The sequence below is a fragment of the Aplidium turbinatum genome, chromosome 7, assembly GCF_918807975.1.
Source record: "Aplidium turbinatum chromosome 7, kaAplTurb1.1, whole genome shotgun sequence".
In the NCBI taxonomy this organism is placed as follows: domain Eukaryota; kingdom Metazoa; phylum Chordata; class Ascidiacea; order Aplousobranchia; family Polyclinidae; genus Aplidium; species Aplidium turbinatum.
The window spans coordinates 19,398,508-19,413,620 of NC_137478.1; the positions used below are offsets into that span (position 1 = coordinate 19,398,508).

General features: G+C 39.6%; 1 protein-coding gene across 1 annotated transcript in view; it reads right to left on the reverse strand.

The window, feature by feature from the left end:
- LOC145773982 (uncharacterized) overlaps window positions 1–15,113 on the reverse strand; it is a 29,174-nt gene that overhangs the window by 10,930 nt on the left and 3,131 nt on the right. Inside the window, exon 2 of the mRNA XM_082585109.1 lies at window positions 9,755–9,918. Within this exon, the coding sequence (XP_082441235.1) occupies window positions 9,755–9,918 (164 nt within the window). The remainder of the gene's footprint in view (window positions 1–9,754; window positions 9,919–15,113) is intronic.

Below are 15,113 nucleotides of genomic sequence, written 5' to 3' on the forward strand. Positions count from 1 at the left end.
AAAAGGGTGAAAGGAGTTGGTGGCATTATTGGTCTCACTGAGAATCTTGACATGTTGGAACGCTGGATATTCACTGGCCCAGTGGTGTAAATGCTTACGATGATGGTAAAGAAGAACTCCCTCATCATGAGGAAGGATGTGCATCTTAGCACCGATTTGTACGCCATGTTAAAGACCTGATGGAGGTGTTGCTGAGCAGTGGGAATCCTTTTGAGAAGTTCAGTGGAGACATGGTACATTAGATAACAAGATGTGTGAGTAGGCGGTTGCTGCTGTATCTGTCCATAAAGTCGAGTTTCTGGGACAAGAGCAGTAGGCTACAATAACTTCAGACAGAGTGTGCTTGACTCCAATGACATACCTTTCACAGCGCCGATCAAGCGCAACAACTTAGTATTCTTCCATGAAAAGAAAACACAAAAAAAATCAACAATTAAGCTGAAAATGCAGCACTTCAAACGTCATACAGAGCGTTTCGGGAAAGCTCTTCTTGTATTAGACAGCCGCGGGGGGAACTTGGAAAAGGTTTTTCAGCACGAATCTTCCCCATACCCACCTGCGTTGTCTTCTGAAGGGTCCCTCAATTCTTGTACCAAGTCAGATTTGCTTGCAGCAAGCGTGTATATATCACGAAGCCAGTGCAAGGAGCCCAACTTCTGTCGACGAGGAGTTACTTGCGCCAGATGTTTACGACTTCATTATTATTGACGGTGGAGTGCTGATACACTCACTTTCTGATACCACTGTCCAAGGCAAAACCTTTGATTCATACTTCGACAAGGTATTTTGCCCAAGAGTTTGCCATAACTTGAACCGATCGACAAGAGTAGACATTATCCAGGACCAGTATCGTGCACTGACAATCAAAAGAGGCACAAGGGAAAAACGAGGAACGGGCATCCGACAGCGCGTATTTGGTAGCCTACTGCCAAAATCCCAGGAAATTGGCAGAAGTTTCTGGCGAACGTTGATAACAAGAAGGAACTGTTCACATTCCTGTCGAAGATAACAGAAGAAGAGTTCCCAAATGAAAAGAATGTCTACATCACTGCAGGTGATCAAGTCCGCCAAGTTGGAAACGGTCCACCAATGAATAACGCAACCATGAGGAAGCTGACGCGCGTGTTAGTACATCTTCTCCACGCCCTCCAATCTTCGTCAATTGGGATGCTGGGGTCTGCTACTAAACCGTAGCCTAATTATCATTGCCGCTTTTACATCATTTTAACATCGCTAAACGTTGAAATAAGACCCCAACCCTAAAACGGCAATGATAATTATTAATTAGGCTACGGTACCCGATAATTTAAAAAAAAAATTCAAAAAATCGCCGAATAGGGAACTCGCCGAAAAAGGCTCTCGCCGAATAGGGCACTCGCCGAATCGGACTAGCCGAATTGGACTCGCCAAATCGGAATCGCCAAAACGGGCCATTCCGGGGATGGTGTATACTGGAGACACAGATGTCGTCGTAATTTTTCTGAGTAACTTTCATCACATAAAGGCTCTGAAACCGGCAGTAGAAATTTGGATCTTAATTAAAGCGGGAAAGAGAAACAAAATGATCTCCCTGAATACTATTGCCATAAACCTAGGCACGACAATATGCAAAGCCATGGCCCTCTTCCATGCATTTACTGGATCAGACAGTACTTTTTCTTTCAAGTTCAAGAGTAAGCGATCGTGATGCACGAAGTTCCATCCCTTATGGAGCAATTTGCAACTATTGCCGACCCTCCATTCCAAACATCCACAAGGTTAAAGGAAGTGGCAAAAAACTTTGTCTGCAGACTGTACTCAAATGAATCAAATGAGGACAATGATGTTGACCTCGTACGAATGAAGTTGTTCTCACAGACAACTAGGGACGTGGAGAGAATTCCCCCAACTTGCGATGCTTTGGATCAACATCTTAAAAGAAGTGTCTTCCAAACAAGCATCTGGGAAACAGCCCATGTCCAAATGTTTATGATGCCTGCATCAACTCAATTGACCAGGGATGGAAGGAAGAGGACGGCAAGCTGCTTCCCATTTAGACCACGCTGCCCTCGCCAAGGATGTGCTCTATCTAGATGTGAAGTGCACTTGCACAATTACCTGCTCTCGGTGCAAATGCGTAAAGACTAAGTTAAAATGCACACGTCAGTGCAAGTGCACATGCAAGAAATAGCTGCTACAGAACAATTTTCAATATTTACATGCATATACTATATACTGTACAGTTACAATTATTACAATGTATGGGCCTTCGGACCGGTAATTTGTTAGCCATTTTCTTATTGAATGTATTGCTTCAAAGAGTTTTTTCTAGCAATTTAGCAAGCCTTTTGTTATGACTGAGTTTGCTTTATGACCCTAAACCAAGGGACGGCAACCTTTTGAACGCAGCCTGCAAGTTTTCGAATTATGTGGCTATGTGCTAATGTTAATGACTTATTGCGTGCCAAACATCTTTTTGGTGCGGACAGTTTTGCCTTAACTATACGAGCTGAATCTGTATTGATGTACAAATTTTGCATTCTTGTGTGCCTTCGACTAACTATCTTGTCTGCTCTGCATTGCTTCGCTATTTTGCAGTCATTCTTACTTCTAACGCAGAACTAACAACAGATTGTTGCACATTTATTCGGAAGTTAACTCAATATAAGAAAACATATTTCTACAATCGTGTTTATTTTATTTTAACTGAAATACTCATACATACAAACCTAGTTTTCGAAACTAAAATCACCATTCTAGGTTCAATATTATAAAAGTTACGAGGCACAATGTAAAAAAATCTGGAAATTGGCAGCCATCTTGGATTTTGGCGGCCTTTTTTTTTCATCTGACAGCTTGACACTCGAACCAGAAATGTTCCATAGGCCCTTACCTTCAAGTTGGTACAAAGAACAAAACTTTTGCATCAAGTTGAAATGAAATTGAAAATATACACAGGCATGGATCCCACTAAGTTTGGTTATCCTAAAAAATAGAACCATAAAAAATACATAACGACAAAATTTAAATCATCATCATCATCCAGCCGGTCATGCCACCAGCCGGTCATGCCACTGTTGGCAGATGGCCTCCAAATATGTTTCCACCACTCCATTCTGTCTTTTGCTGTTCTCATCCAGGTGATGCCAATCTTTTCTTCTTTGTCATCTCGCCATCTTCTTTTTGGTCTCTCTCTAGTTCTTCTTGCATATCTTGGTGTCCATTCTGTGGTTATCTTGGCCCATCTGTTGTCTCATTCTTGCTACATGTCCCGTCCATTGCCACTTCAGGTTTGTTGCTGTTTCTATGACATCTTTGATACAAGTTTTGTTTCTGATGACTTCATTTCTAATCTTGTCTTTTCTATTTATGTTTAATATTATTCTTTCCATGTTCCTTTGTGCTGCTGCCAGTTTTCTTGTTTGCTGTTTTGTGAGTGACCATGTTTCTGCTCCGTATGTTAATGTTGGCAATATTACTGTGTAGAAGATTTTTCGTTTTAGGCTAATTGGAATGTTCTTGTTCTTTAAAAAAGTGCTATGTTGACCAAATCTTCTCCAGCCTGATGTTATCCTTTGGGTGATCTCAGTGTCGATCTCAGTTTTTTCGTTTCCTGGTGTTATCAGTTTCCCTAGATATTTGTATTGATCAACCTCCTCTATCTTTTGATTCTTTTGATTATTATAGTTGATTATTAAATCATAATAATCACTATTACCGTACATAAATGAAAGTAAGCAAATGAATTCACACTTACTAAAACTCTCTTGTTGTCACAATCAATAGGTGTTGCCCAGACGGCAAGCTACATTCTGTGAACTTGAACAAGTGTGTTATTTTGATTTAGTAATACAAGGTGCGCCAAAAAAACCTACCACATTTCAAACTAGGATGAAGAGACAAAATTTATAAGCAATCAAAACATTTATTGTCTCATCTCAAAGTGAAAAGGTTACCATTTGATGTATTTCGCTCAAAAGCCTCAATGCCGAGGCGTGCTTGCGAGCTGAATGACTAAGAGATTGCTAAATTGACTCTTTTACAGCAAGGATGTTTGTTGGAGTTCGAACACTTCTAGGCCTTCCGGGTGGCTTTCGCTTTAGTGCTGAACCCGTAGCTCTGAAATTTTTGACCCAGAGCATTACAGATTTTTGATTAGGACCAGAATCGTTGCGGTTTAGTTTGAAATGAGCCTTAAAATTTCTTAATTTTCCCATTTCTAATGAAATCTTCCACAATGAATTCACGGTGTTCGCCAGTCCAGGCCATTTAACATATCGATAAAAAAATTTAAAAATTTGCACAAAAATTATTTATTTATAAAAACTAAAACCTGAAACACAAATGGTAAGTACTTTGCTGCAAAATTTCAATTCAACCTCCTGTCAGACTGCTACAGCCTTGGTACAGTAACAATTTGAAATGCGGTAGTTTTTTCTGGCGCAACCTGTACTTGCGCAGATGTATCAATCCCGAAATGTCAGATGTGCAATGCGGATTTGTGAAAGACAAAGGAACTAGAAACGCCATATTCCTAATCTGGACACTTGCTGTGAGGTCGATAGAACGCAGAGAAGACCTGTAGCTTTGCTTTATGGACTAGGGGAAGGTGGGGTAAGTTGAGCAAGTTTTTATACACACGCGTTTCTTGAAAATGTGTCAGGCGTCGGAGAAAATTTTTGTCATGGATGTTAAAGATATGCTCATTGGCCCTGCTTCAAAGCAAAAATATTTTTCTTGTCTCTTATATTTCATCTGATCTGAGTAGTTTTGTAAAAGTTGCTCAACTTACCCCACCCTTTTTTAATGGGGTAAGTTGAGCAACAGCATGGGGTAAGTTGAGCAACAATGAATTAAGGCGTTGATTGCTTACATCAATAAGAAATCAAGACAACTTCACTTTCTTAAGTTGCAGAGTTAGTATTAATACATGTTTTGATTGCAACTGAGCCATTGATTTACCACTCAGAATATGTTTTTGGTCTTCGTATCTACTGTAGGGAGGGAGTGGTTGCCCCAGTTTTCAATATATCACCATATAAACTATTTAAATGTTAGGCTATAGTGAGGAGTTTTTGGAAAAATCTATTGCAGACCGATCACGTAATGCTGTAGTAGGCCTACAAGGCTGTGTACGGTCCGTACACAGCCTTGTCTATAGGCTGTAGTTGATGCGATGTATGGGGTGGTATGGTTAGCAAAACCATACCGCTGGCTCTGCATAGCTCTACTGACTGAAGTCACATTATCGGCAGCGACAGCATTCTTCACTCGATTCATGTAACGAGTCAGCGTCATCCGTTTAATACCATGATCAATAGAAGCAGCATTTACGGATTTTCCATTTATAACATTAATTATCAGCTGCACTCCTCAGCACAGCATCTTGAATGTTCCCCTGTTTGTTTTTCTTTGGTATATACGTGGCATTGTATTAACTGACCAAACAATATATTTGAAAAGGTAACCTGTACAAAGTGTACATCAATTGTAGCTTTATCATGAAAAGGAAAGAAAAAAGCTTACTCAGCTTACCCCAAGAGCAATTGCTCAACTTACCCCATCTCCACCGTTTTTAAAAAAAGTTAATTTTTTCAAAGACTGCTAGAAAACTATATTGCATTATTGGCTACAAGCCGAGGCAGATGTAACGTCTACCTCAATTACAAAACGAATTTCATCTATCTCTACTAATAATTCAATAAACAGAAATTTCCGCCGCTGCCAAATATTTACTCTTAAGCACCTAAACTCAAAAAACTGGAACCATTCCTAAACAAAGCTTCCAGTTGTTTAGGTCGATATAGTGGCTTAAAAGGCATTATGGGTAAAATAACTTGGTGGCGGAAAAATTCGTTTTAGCTTTTCCGTTTTCCCGGAACTAGGGGTTGCTCAACTTACCCCATTGCTCAACTCACCCACCTTCCCCTACAGCAAAGTTTTCGACCGTGTAAGACATGAACCACTTATGGAGATGCTTGACAGCTCAGACACAGATGGTAAAGACCTCCGACATCTCAGAAATCTCTACTGGAATCAATCAGTAGCAGTCCAGACTCCAGATAGATGGCAAGCTAAGCAAGTGGACACAAATTTGGAGAGGTGTTAGACAGGGGTGCGTGATCTCACCTGATCTTTTCTCACTCTACGGCGAAATGATCTTGCGACGTCTAGATGAAGAAGAAGGCGTCTCGATAAACGGACAATACTTCAACAACAATAAGATACGCAGACGACACGGTACCAGACTAATCACCACATCAAACTCTAGTTTACAAAACTTACTCGACATAGTCATTAAGCAAAATGAGAACCTTGGACTTAATTTGAATGCAACGAAAACCTTCAGCATGACTATCTCATCAAAGGAAATAACTCCAGTATGCACAATCAAAATACAGAATACAACGGTCTCACAAGTAAAGCTTCAACTATCTGGGTTCTATAGTCACTTCGAATGGTTGATGCTGGAGGGAGCGATGTAAAATCAAGAATTGCACAATCCATACAAGCTTTCATCAAAATACTGAAATCTAACTCAATCTCTCTATAAACACTAGAAAAAGAATTTTACATGTGTACAACTGTACATTTGGTCAGTTCTGCTATATGGCTGTGAATCCTGGACTGTATGCCCGCAGATAGAAAAGAAGATCAACAGTGCTGAAGTTTGGTTCATTTGAAGAATTATGGGAATTAACTTGATGGATAAGATCACTAACAAAGAAGTGTTGAGAGTGGAGACGCTCTGGGTGCACCCCTAGCGTCCTCATTACAACTATCAATAAAGGCAAATGACATTTATCGAGCATGTCTACCGCAAATGCGGAATTGAACACTCGGCATTGATGGGACGACTTCCTGGTTAGAGGCAATGGGAGCATCGACGTTTGGAAATCTTCAAAAATATTTCAACATAGACAAACCAAAATTCTGTAGTCTTAATAAGAACTATGGACATTGGACAATCGATCATTGTGGAGACTCATGGTAGCCGACGCCTTATTCCGGCATGGCCGATGATGATGAACACTTGCGAGGTAGGGACGGTAGATACCGGGACGCGCAACTCCGTTGTTCCGCCAACATTAGAAGGGTCAATTGCCAATTTGACATTTTTTTCACGCTTTGTTGCTCGCTTGTTTTCAACTAAAAACCTTAAATTACTTTAAAACCAACTTCATTCTTCTTATATAACCTATAAAATGTACATTATTTTGTAAATCAGAAAAAAACGTAACCCTTCTAGTGTTGCGGATAAGCCAAAAGCGGATGTAGTTGCGCATCCCGATATTCTACTGTCCCTATTGCGAGGTCTTGTCGATTTTTGTCCTGAAGTGGCCTTTAATTGCGAGGCCTTTGTTGCAAATGCTCGCTACAACTGTCAAGGAAAAGGCCACCTGGCCAGTGGTCAAGGACTGTCCGAAGAGGACGTGTTTTCGATGTGGAAGGTGGATCATCTGGCTTGCTGCTGCACTGAACATTGGAAACGGTGAAAAGTATCGCAGAAAACGTCACAATTACGGTTTTGAGAAACACTTTCGTAAGTAGTTCATGCAACCACAAACTTATGAGATGTAATGAATAGATATTGGAAGCTGTAATTAGAAGTTGTGATCGAGATTAGAGTTGTATGAGAAGTTGTGAGTGAAGTACTTTGAAGTCGATTATAAGAGTTAGGCTACAAGTGTTGGAAACTATTGTGAAAGTAAGAAAGTTATTGCTGTTTACAGTTATTTTGATGAGTTGTCAGAAGTGTTGAACCATTCGTTTTTAAAACTCCTTCAAGGATTTTTATCCACAATCTCACATGTACTATTCGACCATTTAAATTGACTGTTACGTTTGATATCCCAATAAACTACGTCAACACTTTTTCCACAGTCTCTTTACGTGTAAGAGATAGAAAAACCATGACACTTGTTTATATACATATTCTCTTGGAAGTCATTCGCATACCTTGCTACCTACCTTGCATATGGTTTACAAACAGGAACTGTTTGTTTGACATCAGACCGCTATAACTTCACTTATAATGTAGCAGGCCACGAAATTTGCACTTTTTTCCGGCGGTCAAGCATGTCCTACCGGATTGGCTCTTTCAGCGGACATTAAATATCTCAACCGGACATATTTTTTGCATGTAGATTTTGCACAAAATCATACTACAGTATTGTGTAGGCGTGTTTGTAGAAGATTTTCTACAACAAAATAACTCTGCAATGGTTGATGGTTTAATTAACCGACCCTGAAGTATACTGTAGCAGATTGCTTGCAAATAAATCAGTGCGTTAATGACAATCGTGTAATGACTATCCAAATTTCCTCATTACAAAATCAACTACGATCACTTATTCCGTGGTTTTCGCGTTATAGAATCGTTGTGCTAAGCGATTACTGCCGGCGCGGGGTCGTAAATATCCAGCTCAGGACCATCCAGACAAATTCGCCTAAGCACGTGCGGAACCCAGCTGAGACTTGCTTTTCTGTGACGTTTCTTTTTAACAAACGATCAATGTAACGCAATAATCCTCATTGTTAAAATTAAAATACATATCCTGCCGAAAAGTTCAGACAACTTTATTTCAAGGCAACATTGCAAGGCGTTGAAATGATGTAAAAATGGCTACTTTACAACTCGTTAAGCACGCCACTCTAATGTGATCTTTAAAGCAATTGCCTGTACTATTATTGTTTCAGCTCCGTATTTGTTCGCGTTAAACAAACAATTGTAACAATTCAAATTTAAAATATATTTTTGCTGCATTAGCTCTATTTTTGTGAAGAATTTCGCAGCGGTCATTTATGACCGACCAATGAGTCGGCTTCGGCAGACATTCGAGGTCATTCCGGAGGTTATATCCGCCATGACCGCCGGATATTTCGAGGCCTGCTGTAGGCCTATGATATGCTAAACCAGAACGTCAGTTTGAGTTTAAACCGTTGACAAAAAATTACAAATTCTTTGGAATTTCTCAACAAGCATTTATACAAGTCTCACTCTTGCATGTATATAGGCCAGGTTTGTGACTATGTTGACTTGCTGCTGATATCATTTCATGGGTGGTGGTGTCATTAGTTAAGACTTTGTGCACAAAGAAACCATAAGATCAAGCAGGTCTGGTTCTACTCTCTGGGAGTGCGCTTAAGCAATGCATCAAAATACTGCTTTGTAAAGTAATTTGCAGATAACGACAAAAGGAAACATCACTCCGTTAACCTCAGTGACTTAATTGACCTGCGTCAGTGGTTCAAAGCCTCTGCAACAACAGGAAATAGCCACATGATAAATCTTTCAAGAAAGCCTTCTCAGTCAAAGGATAAAGATTTCCACAATCAATTTGACAACTACTTTAAAAAAGACTTTGCTGACTGTTTCGTATTAATTTTGAGGTGCTGAATCCATATGCTGGTAAAAGATCAGTAGAACTAATGGATGCTACATCTGGCCCATCAAATGGCAATATAGGTCCTAGACGTTGAAAAGAAGGCAACTACTAACTACTATCTAGGCAGATTTTTATCTACAGCACTAAGTATAATGCATAAGCTAACTTTAAATACATGTCCGTTAACCACTGTTTGCTATAATTTTTATGTTGCACACATATATGATACTTAATAAATATTTCCATTGCGGTAAATAACTTAAAAATCACACAAGCTGTAGTCAATAACAGATTCTACAATAAGAATGTACCTGTAGGCTACTTCAATGACTTCAAAATACCTTGAATTTAGCACAAAAAGTGTGAGTTCTTATATTCATACTCACGCCTTTGTAGTGCCACATAATTGACGCAGGATAGTCCCAGCTGTTTGTAATGGTGATATTTCCACTGACTTCTACTGTGGCACCTACTGCTCTTCGAGAAGAGGAAACAACCAATGAACTAATATGCACAAGTCCATGGTTAAGCGTTGGAACACATAAAAACACTGAAAAAAAAAATTATTGGCATGTTGACCATAAAATAAAAGCTGTTTGAAAAGTAGTTTGAAGAACCACAGAAACCCAGAGTAAAATGCAACCAATGCAGTTGTGTGTCTGACACCATACAATAAGGCAGTACTTCAGAACGAAGATAACAGTTTAAAAATCACATCATTTGCAAGCCTTATGGCTAAAACATCCAATGCGTGACTGGCAGGTGCGACCACAACGATAACATGTAAAGCCTGCCACCGGTGATGATGAAAAAATCCGACGGTGTGTTCTGCACACACCCTATTTGATCATCCATTGAGCACTGTAGCTCCAGCGACATTATTGTGTTCCCCAGTGACGTTCGGTGGCTTAAACCGTTGGGAAAGCAACTTGGAAATATGCTGCAATTGTGTCTGACACCATACAATAAGGCAGTACTTCGGAACGAAGATAACAGTTTAAAAATGACATCATTTGCAAGCCTTATGGCTAAAACATCCAATGCGTGACTGGCAGGTGCGACCACAACGATAACATGTAAAGCCTGCCACCGGTGATGATGAAAAAATCCGACGGTGTGTTCTGCACACACCCTATTTGATCATCCATTGAGCACTGTAGCTCCAGCGAAATTATTGTGTTCCCCAGTGACGTTCGGTGGCTTAAACCGTTGGGAAAGCAACTTGGAAATATGCTGCAGCAAGGTAGTAGGCACGGAGGGCATAACCGTCGGGCGAAGCCCGAAGGCGTGTTGAACACTTCCAGCGGGGGGTCTGGGGGGCCTCCCCAGAATTTTTTAAAAAACACTTCCAATTTGGTGCGCTCTGAGAGCATTTCCAAAGCAAATCAAAGATAAAAATCTGTCAAATTGTGCTTTGCCTATGTCGTGATCATACATCCATTTAATGTTTAGAAGTCATAAACAATCTTAATTTTAACGTTGCAAGACCAAAATCCAGTGTTAGACATGGAATAATAGTTTTCTAAATATTTAATTCGTCATGAATGTTCATTCTCAGATATTCAGTTAAGCCTACACTACAAAAACACTTAGGCTATGCTGTTTTCCACCAACTCGAGTAAGCTACAATGTGACTAAATTTGGAGCTACCCAGTACTCGCCATCTTTTCGCCTTTATGATGCTGTGCTGTGTACCGTGACGAGAGACCATTCTGTGCGTATGACGAGATAGTCTAGCCATTGTACGCATTGACGTCACTGGGAAAGCAACTCTAACCATAACACATCTGATTGGCTAAGCAGCTGGTGACGTTTTGCAAAACGAGTCATGATTGGATAAAACGAAGGCGTTTTTTGACGTTTTTGAACGTGGGGAAAGCAACTTTGCAAGTTGATTTCCCTGGAGCGTCAGTGGTTGTTTCTGACAGGAGCGTTTGAGCTAATTGGCAGTTATAGGCAAGACATGCGGTTTGGTGAGGACTTCGACTACTCAAAAGCGTTACGAGTAATTCTAGTCACGAACACAGTAATTTTCAAGTTAAATAGACGTGATAAAAATTATATTTAAGAAGTTAAACCTAGAATTCAGTCATTATATTTTGCATAGTTTTCGCTCAGGTACGCACTGCTTTCCTTGCTTTCCCTCACCGATCGTCACTGGTGTTCCCTTCTGTCTTATTGATGTCATGAAATCTTGGAAGCCTTTAGTCCCTGTAGTTTCGCCATAAGTCAAGTGTGTCATGATTAATAATTTGAAACACTAGCTAGGTGTGAGCTTATTAGGAATTTGAAACGCTAACTAATAATTTGAGCGCATTCTTGCAATCGTTAGTTTGATACATATACATGTAGTTTTACGTCTTTTTAGCATTGTGCATCTGCTGCATGCCACAGTGCATTTGTGTGTCGTGATTAAGTGCATCGATTGGAGCATTCCAACCACACTGGGTTTTCTCTTAAACCAATGCGTCTAACGTCGAATTTAATTATTACGATTTTTTTCAGTCATTGCATCTTTCAGTAAGTTCACCACGCTTTGTTTACAGTTGTGGTACCAGTTCAGTTGTGGTGTCAGTTTAATTTATGATACCAGTCATGATTTGATTCGGCTCAACAAGTTCTGTTAGTTAGGCCTTTTTCGGTTGCAACCTTTTGAATTAATGCGTCCTGTTGGTTTAAAGATTTGTTGGTTCAAATTTAAAGAATAAACTCATACATGTACATATCCAGACATCATTCTCGGATCATCACCACCGATGTGCTCGGGGTGTTGCTGCAATAATTTACAGCTAAATATGAGAGAATGCTTTGGACTACTGGACATCCACTACATAATCAGCACACATGCATGGATTGCATGCTGATTGATACTGTTTAACTAATGAAATCGAACAGAGAGTGGCACACAGATTAAGTAAAATTTGTTGAGCGTTGATTGAATCTTTATCCTCGGACTGGGAAAGCTTCATGCAGAGCTTAACCTAGGCAGTTTCGCATACTTGTAGAGGCTTTGAATCACTGATGCAGGCTCGGTCAGCAAGATTGACAAAGTGAAGTTTCCTATTGTTAAAGTTAGGGATTGTAGAAGTAGGGGATTGTGCACTCAAAAAGGTGGACAACTGGAGGGTCAAAATGTTATAACAAAATTTGGTGCAACTAGAGCTTGAGATCTACCGCGATTTGTCGAATATCCAGGTGCAGAGTAGCCTATGTGATCTGGCTGCGTGTGCACAAAGTGTGTTTTGCCAAAATAAATGTATTAAATTATGTGATATCATGCTTATGTAATGCTATACTAGTCATAATAATGTAGCAATAGATTTCACGCTACAGTGGTAATAGTAGTTAACCTCACACTGCTGTAGGAAGGTTCTGTCGATGTTCTAGCATCCTAAACCTCGCGCAAAACATAGCATTTCATTTGTTGAAAATGAATTTATGTAAAAGCAAACAAAAATTTTTGCAGTTCTGCCAATTTTTAAATTTTGCAGTGACCCTCCAGCTGTCCATATCGAAAGAACAATCAATGAAGCGAGTCGTCCCGTTATTCTACTGTCCCTAGTTAAAGTCTTGTTGCTGGGGAATTATTCCATCCATTAGATGCCGCTGAATGGAGACCAGTCCTTAACATGCGTTGCTCAAGCTCACACTCTGAGAGTGGAACCAGCAGCGCTTGATCTTGAAGCTTCTTCATTCTAGAAGTCACGTGTTAATGTTAAACACTGAGCTATCTTGAGTGGTGGTCACATTTTGTAGAACTTAATTTCACATAGGGGAAGACGGGGAAAAGCGGGACACTTTTCGTAAAAACGTAATTTCAGCAACAGTGATGGTTGGATTTAGTTAATTTCTTTTTTGATTGAAAGCCTTAGTTGGTCAGCGTATTTGGTTCGAAGATCAAGCGGAATCTTTCTACTGTTACAGTACAAATCAAAAAAGAATTTTTTTTTAAATGTCCCGCTTTGCCCCAGTCGTGGGGCAAAGCGGGACACTTCGTTTTTGCATTATTTGGTACTGTTTAGCCGCTTCTCTCAAAGACAACTTCTTGCTTTTCACATCTTCTATTGCATTCTTAATATTGATAGCCTGTCTGTCCATTTACCTATATCAGTTTTTCTCTTATTATAGCGACGAACCATTGTCAGAATTAAATTGTGTAGGTCTACCGGTACAATATAAAAGAATGCTGATAAACATTTTACAATCTTGAAGGCTAAAAGAGGTATAAACAAAAATTCAATTTACAGAAAAACCACAGATACAATCTAGACTTCTAGAGTCTCATGTTGCCCTAATGCACTGTCCCACTTTGCCCTAATACAGCTGTCCCACTTTGCCCCAAAGTATAGCCTTTAGAAAATAACATCTCTGCTGAAACCTGTAAAGTTTTAGGTAAAAGTTGCTTTTGTTACCAACAAATACTGTCTCAATGTCTAAGATAAAAACAAAGCTACCAAAAAATTCGCTTATGCTAACGAATGTGGTAGCTACTTTTCCATCTCTTTCTTATAACAAACCATGCCAAAACACATTTTACTTCCTCACGACACGCGTTGTGCTCTGCCAGTCGAAATTTTTTTACAGCAAAAACAGTTAATAGTTGCCTAACACGAGTTTTAAAAACACAACCAGGGGTGTGCAGTTTAATGTAGTGCTTCTGGTTAGAGGGAGCCAAAGAGCACAAAACGTGAGAAATTGCGATGTCCCGCTTTGCCCCGCGTCCCGCTTTGCCTCGTCTTCCCCTAGTATTACAAAACCAGTGTGATGTTTGGAGAACCAGTTAGTCCAGGGGTGTGCAACCTTTATTACAGGAGGGCCAGATATAAATAACTGGGTGAAGCCGCGGGCCGCGCGTTTATTTAACATGATTTATAGGCTAGTAGTTGCAGGCACAAAAAAGTAGTTTTTTTGTTATTCATGTTATTCTTATGGCGTTATTAGGGGCTATCTTTTTTCAAAAATAATAAGTTAAGACACATAAATTTCTGAAGAAAACTGCTATTCTAATTTATTGTGACACCGTCTTCAAACGAGTTCAGTGAGAAATTTGCAGCAGGCTTCTTTTCCCAACGGCATTTTTCCAAATTTAGTTTAATGGAAGTGCTCGCAATTCGAAGTCCATTTTCCAAGTGTTTGTCTGTCAGAACCGATCGATAAGATGATGTCATGACGCCCATTTTAGAAAAAAATGTTTGCACAAATCTTCTTCTTGAACAGATTGATCATGTCACAAATGGGCCACTTAAATTCACGACCAATTGTATTTCAATCATGTTTGATCAGCTGTGATCTCCCTTATGAACTGCCTCCATTTTGTTCTGTCTTGTTTTTATTAGTGCTTCCGGCATGCTTTTTATTCCTGTAATTTGCTTGATATTGTCAAAATATTTCATTTTTTGTCGTCCTTGTGTTCGTTTGCATTGCACCATCCCAGTTAACATTGAATTTGCACAAATACGTTGAGCCAAAAAAAGCCATTTTTGAAGCCATGGATTTTTTCAAATGTGGAAAGTCATCTTAGTTGAGATGTTTTCGGTGAAAATCGCCAAGATTCATTTCTAAATACTTTGCTTTCAAATCCTTTTTTCTCTTGAAAATCAGTAAGTTCAAGTTATATCTGCTGGTGCTTTGTCAATGTCTGTGTTGAATGGCGAAGAGAGCATACCAAACAAATGTTCATGAAATTTGAAGTCCTGAAACGAGCCAAAAATTCATACAATGTTTTCAAGTTGGTCTGCAAATTCA